The sequence below is a fragment of the Crotalus tigris genome, unplaced genomic scaffold, assembly GCF_016545835.1.
Source record: "Crotalus tigris isolate CLP2741 ecotype Arizona unplaced genomic scaffold, ASM1654583v1 scf7180000018931.1341448, whole genome shotgun sequence".
Lineage (NCBI taxonomy): Eukaryota > Metazoa > Chordata > Lepidosauria > Squamata > Viperidae > Crotalus > Crotalus tigris.
Genome location: NW_024097280.1, coordinates 641,041 through 646,972, shown reverse-complemented (window position 1 = coordinate 646,972; position 5,932 = coordinate 641,041). Strand labels below are relative to the sequence as shown.

General features: G+C 50.1%; 1 protein-coding gene across 1 annotated transcript; it reads right to left on the bottom strand.

Annotated features, from left to right (window-relative positions):
* Positions 1-895: 895 nt before the first annotated feature.
* HOXC12 (homeobox C12) lies at positions 896-4,371 on the bottom strand. The gene is made up of 2 exons (XM_039357576.1): positions 3,614-4,371; positions 896-2,205 (listed from the first exon to the last, which is right to left on the bottom strand). The coding sequence occupies exons 1-2, from the start codon at positions 4,179-4,181 to the stop codon at positions 1,967-1,969; spliced, it is 807 nt and encodes a 268-aa protein (XP_039213510.1). The 5' UTR covers positions 4,182-4,371; the 3' UTR covers positions 896-1,966.
* Between the last annotated feature and the right edge of the window lie 1,561 nt (positions 4,372-5,932).

Genomic DNA, 5,932 nt, shown 5'->3' with positions numbered 1-5,932 from the left:
GGTCGGTGGGAGACTTGAAGAACTGGGTGGAAATCATCCCAGCAGATTATGAAGTGCGAGCCCTGCATGCGGGCGGGCGGACGGGCGGGTGGGCGGATCAGAAAAGGAGAGAAATAACGCGACACACTCCATAAATGTTCACAGTTGGCAGTCGCTACCGGTGGCAAATCGGGAATGAAAATAAAGCGCCTGTGTGTGCCCGCGCTCGCGTGTGTACAAAGATCCGAGAAAACGGCATGCACGCGCACACAGATATCTCTTGAATCTTGAGGGAGAACAGGGGTTGATACTGCCTTTCTTCCAATTCTGTACTTCACAGTGTAAATGTAAGACATATATAAAAGAGGGAAGTGATAGGAGACGGGGAGGGAACACCCCCTTTTTGTTCATTCCACAACAGAAATCATTGATACAGGCGCTAATATTAGAAGGCATCTTTCCTCCGAGCGGAGATTGCTGTTAATAGCTTAATTAGTTCCAAGGGGCTGCCACTGTGGTTAATGTATTAAAAAGGGAACACCCCCCCCCACTTCTCATCACCTTCTTAATCGTCAATAAATAGAACGGCACAATAAACAGCACAACCTCTCCTTCCACCGAGCTGTTATTAAAGCACAAATTGAAATTATTGTTAAGCATTCTATTAGAGGGAGAGAGAGAGAGAGGCAGGGAGAGAAAGGGGGTGGGTGAGGTGGGGCTGATTGCAAGGAAGGCAGCCTGCTTAACGCGGAAGGCAGCCTCCAAAAGGCTCAGTTCACGAATCCAAGAAATACATACAATAAATGAGGTAACTTCCTTAAGAATTTTTCCTATTTTTTTTTTTTTTTAAAAAACAAACGTTAGCAATGCTAGGTCATCTCACTAAAGACACCCCCCACACGCACACACCCACACACATACGAACATACACGTACCTATAGATAATTATAGCCGGTAAACCACCCTGTATATCGGTGGGGGCTGAACCAATGGTCCCACGCTCCTGCCGCAGTGACTTTCAGGAAAATAACTTGCGAGTAGCACCAGCTACATTTCGATTGCCGAAGCCCCCCCCCCTCGCCCGCCCGGACGGGGGAAGAAAGACAGCTGGGTAGATGATCTGTACCATCTGCGTCGTTAGAGACGGAAATACGCAGCTCACCTGGGTACCACAGTCGCCTCTTCCTGAATCTCGCCTTGGTAAGCCACCAGCTCTGGGCCAAACCTGTCAAGCTGGCTCACCAGCTTCCAGAAGACTGGTTCTCGGTGATTTCAGACGAAGGTCACATCCACGCGTGTTTTTTTCCTCCAGCGAATAACAAATCCCAACAGGACACCCCTCCCCTCCCATCACCACCTCTCCCCCGCCGAGCAGCGGGCAACGAGTCCATTCTCGACCGCCTTTCTTCTCCGCCTCTCCCTGCCGGCGAGCTACCCAATCCCGACCTCCAGAGTCAGGAAAAGAAGAAAGCGAGGGAGCCTCAGGACTTGCTCCGGGAAGCGTCTACGTGTGGCGGCTTGCCCAAGCCCAGAACCATCCGGCTGAAATTGCCTTCGCGGAGCACTCCCGACCCTAGCTGGCAGGTCTTTTTTTAGCTGCAAGAAGCCAGGCGGACCGAGGGAGGCGGTCCCTGGTATCTGCGCATTCCCGTTCTAAGCGCTTCCCTACAGATTTAGGAGCGGAAGGGAGGGGAAAAAAAAAAAAGACATTTTCTCCTATTCACTCGCTCTCGCTTTCTCTCTCGCTCTCCTCCCGCGTTCGAACGCTCGCTCGCTCTCACGCACACCACCACGCCTACTGCTGGGCCTTTTGAAGACGGATACTGATTAATATTAATAACATTATCATTCAAGGAAAATAATAAAAAAAAATCTCAACCACATCGGCTAAGAGTTCCGGGTCCCGTCAGGTACTACCACCACCAGCAGGAAGGCGAAAAGAGTCTTAAGTGGTTCCCCTCCTCCGCAGTGGATGCTCTGAGAAGCCCTAAAAGAAAGAAAGCGCTTGCTCTCTGAGGAGGAGTCTTTTCTTTTTCATCCGTCGGTTCTGGAACCAGATCTTCACCTGCTGGTCGCTCAGGTTTAGCCGGTCTGAAAGCTCTCTCCTTCTTTGGCGGGTAATGAACTCGTTGACCATAAATTCGCCTTCCAGCTCGGCTAGCTGCAGCTTGGAGTAGGGTTTTCGCTTTTTGCGGGACCTCGTGTGCATCGGGTACCAGGGAGCACCTAAGAACGGGAGGATGGAAAAGGTGATTTAATGAGAGAGAGAGAGAGAGAGAGAGAGAGAGAGAGAGAGAGACTGTCTCAGAAGGGGTCCTTCTCTCCTTTTACTCACTTCTAAAACAGATTACACATACTTCTTCAATGCCAAATTCTAGGGACGGAACATTATCACCCTCCCTTAAGGAAAACAAAGTTCTCAAAACTGCAGGGACCTGGAAAGATAATTAGAGGTTAAAAACTAGCTAATATTCTCTTACAAGGAAGGAAGGAGGGTGGGAAGGAAGGAATGCAGAGACCTTGCCCACTATTGTTGTTTGGGAAGGAATATTAAGAAGGAAAGGATCCCAATCTCTTACTCAGATTCGAGTCAGATAAACCGAACAAGGCCACCAGCAGAATAAACGTTTCCCTACCTTGAGAGGCAAGGACTTAAGGAGCCCCACGGGCTGGGTGCAGTTTCGAAAGCCACTTTGAAAGAACTTTAGGCAGGAGGGTGTTACAGAGTCCTAAAGCCAGAGAAACGGGGGGGGGGGGAAAGAGAAGGGCCGGATTTTACCCGCTGCCGCTCCGCAAGAAGGGGAAGCCGAACCGATCCCTGTTCCCGGAAGAGTTTCCGATGGGAGAAAACAAATGCCCTAACCGGAGGACCTGCTGTTATTGTCTCTTTATTCAGGCACCAGCATCTCCCCGGTTTGCCGGGGAAGCGCGCTGGACTGTTCGCGAGGAGACAACGAGGCGGAAAGATCAAGTTCTAGAAAGAACTTGAACCCCCCTCTCCTTCCAGATGGTCGTCTGGAATGGCCCACTCTACCAGAGTTAACAAATAATCCACAAACAGCGCGCCCCCCCCCTCCTCCGTCCCCGATGGAGTTTTTCCTCGCCGGCCGAAAAAGGGCGCCTATGAACTTTTAATAAATGGAGAAAGAAAGTAAGTGCCATCCACAGACCAGCGCCACCTCGCCCGACCGCTCCGGAGACGGCCAAGCTGCATAAAGATTGGGGAGGAGGGGGGGGGGAGGGCAGGGAGAAGAGAAAAGGCAAGGGAGACCGCCTTCCCGCCTGTCTGTTTGGGCCCTCGCGATCCCCTTTTTATGGGATATTTACATGTTTATAGGCTCTTTTTTTTTTTTTTCCTTTTTAAAAAGAAGCAGCTCCTAATAAAGCGCGAGGCATTTGAGGGCTACCCCTAGTGGCTTCGGCACAAATCGGCAGGCGGGCGGGCGGGCAGGCAGGCGGGCGGGCGCAGCCCAGCTGCTTAATTTCCTGGAATTTGGAGCAGACTTTTCCCCAGCCCGGAGGGAGAGGTAGGGAAGGGAGAAGGAGGGAAGGGAAGGAGAAGGCGTTGCAGAAATCCCATTTTGCTTTGCTTATGAAGAGCCGACTCTTTTTCCTCCCAGGCGTAGGATCTTACCCCCAGCGGACAGATTGCTTCCTTGGTTGAGAGGGGAGACCAGCGCGGACGCCTCGTTGGTTGCGCCCTTGTTCTCTTCATTGAGCAAGGAGCTGCTGGAGTCTGACTCCAACGACTGACAAGAAGGGGGGTCGTGGGACACCGCCGCCTCAGGAGCCGGATAATCAAATTTGCCGAAATTGCCGCTCATTCCACTGGGGATGCCCGACTCGAGGGGCATCAAGGCAGCGTCCCTAACTCTCTCTTCCCTTTTGAGGGGCGCGTTCTCCGAGCACGCCTCCCTATAGTAGCACTTGCTTTCTTCCACTCTAGCTAGGTCGCAGGCTCGGCCGAAGGAAGGGTTAATGGACACGGGGCTGCTGAGGTAGGGCTGGGGATATCCGTTGCAGGGCTCCGAGGACGGCCAGGGCAAAGAACAGACATTGTCCCGTCTTGGGTAGGAGAGAGATGGCAACCCGGGTAGTTGTCCTCCGGAGGCTCGGAAATTGGGAAAGTAGAAGGTGTCTCCCGTATGGATGTTCACCAACGGTCCCACAAACCCAGGATTAAGGAGATTATGTTCGCCCATTTCCGCGGGCCTGACCAAGAGCTTCTAGTTTATTGCTATCTGACATTAAACATAGTTAAACCTAAAGGTCCACCCGATTGGTCTGGAGGGGTCACGTGAGCACCAACTTGCGTTAAGAAAGGGTGCCACCCACCTTTCGCAATTTGAGACGGAACGCAACGCAATGCGAAGTTCTGTCTGCCGGGCGGGTTCTTTTACAGCACACACACACACACACACACACACACACACAAAATAAAACGCGTATTAAGCATATCAATTCTTTTTCCATAAAGGAATGACGCCTCGTTTTCCCCAACCACGTTAAGCATCCCTTTAAGCAGTTGACAAAAATTAAGCTGTGTTTTCATTAATTAAATCCGCTGAAATTTACACTATCTCCCTAGTAAATTCCTGCTAGATATTGGGTCGTGGAAAGTTTACAGGCTCTTTAGGAAAAGGAATGAATCTAACCACAACAGGCTTGTGTTTATAGATACGTGGGGCGGAGGAATTTCATTTTCCCTCTGCATCTAAGAGAAAAGTCTTCCACTTTCTTTTTTTAAACCTTATTTAGTTTCAATAGCAGGAGCGGAGTTCGCATTTAGAAAAAAGTTCTTAGGGAAAGATTTTTCTTTCCCTCTAGAAGTAGAAAAAAGGGAATTAGAGGAAGCGCGCCAATCACTTCGGGGATCTTGCAAGGAGATCCCCTTTTGCAAGGAGACCCACTAAACAAAGGGGGTCGGAGACTTTTCCGTCTTCTGGATCTCACCTGTCCTAAACTGCTGTTTTTGGATCTTTAATTCGAGGAGGAATCGGCTTTTATCACATCCTGGTTTACAGGACAGATTGTTCCTCCAAAGTGTTAGCGATTTTGAAAAAAAAAAAACTGCTGGGGGGGGGGGAAGTTCTTCAAAGAAAGCAGAGTCTCAGAGACCCTTCAAAACCAAAAGGAATTCAGGGGGGGGGGAAAATATCCACCTCACCGTTTCTGAGTACAAAGGAAAGAGTTGTTTAGTTTGTGGGAAGCTTATGCTTCTCTTCCCTTTTCCAGAAAGAAGGAATTTGTACTGTAGACACTATTTTCAAGACCCGACGGCTCATTTACCGTAAATACCCCAATACAAGTAACTTTAATTTGCCGGAGAGCTCCTGAAGGACTTCTGCTCTCTCGCCTCCAGATAAACCAAACTAATCAAACAATGGAAGCGCTGCACGTTTTCATTCAAAGCGCTGCTCTGGGGCGTTCAAATCCTGGAGGATTAAGCACGGGCTTCCTCCCCATTAGGAACCACTGCCTCTTCCCCCAGCTATGTTGAGAGGCTGGCCAACAGCGGGAAGGGGAACCAAAAGCACGTGGGAATCAAATAAGCACTTTTATTTCTTAATCCTATTAAAACCAGCTCCCTGGTTTTTCCACACTCCGAATCCAGTTGAACCCGGCTGAGGCATCTTTGGGGAGGATCCCCCCCCCAACTTTTAACCTTTTCAGGAGCAGCTCTTCGCAATACCCGAGTTCAGTGGAGATCCTTTTCCAGTGCAGCCGAATTGCTGGGCAACTTAATTAAATGTGTAATCCAAATTGCTCCTACAATTGGGACTGGTAGGTTTGTTCTTTGGTGTGATCTTTATTACGCTCCCTGCCAGCTTTGTTCTCTTGCTAAGGGTGGCCGAGAAACGCCAGCTCCCAGGCGGTCCGTTCAGACCTCTTTAGGGCTTTAGGACAAGAACTGTACTTGTGAAGATCCCATCCCTCTATACTCCCGGAGCAG

What these genes read in the sequence shown, in the direction of transcription:
- HOXC12 (XM_039357576.1), bottom strand. Translation starts at nt 4,181, where the DNA reads ATGGGCGAACATAATCTCCTTAATCCTGGGTTTGTGGGACCGTTGGTG. An exon ending in AAGCAATCTGTCCGCTGGGG is followed by an intron (nt 2,206 to 3,613) that starts GTAAGATCCTAC and finishes TCCCGTTCTTAG; the next exon opens with GTGCTCCCTGGTACCCGATG.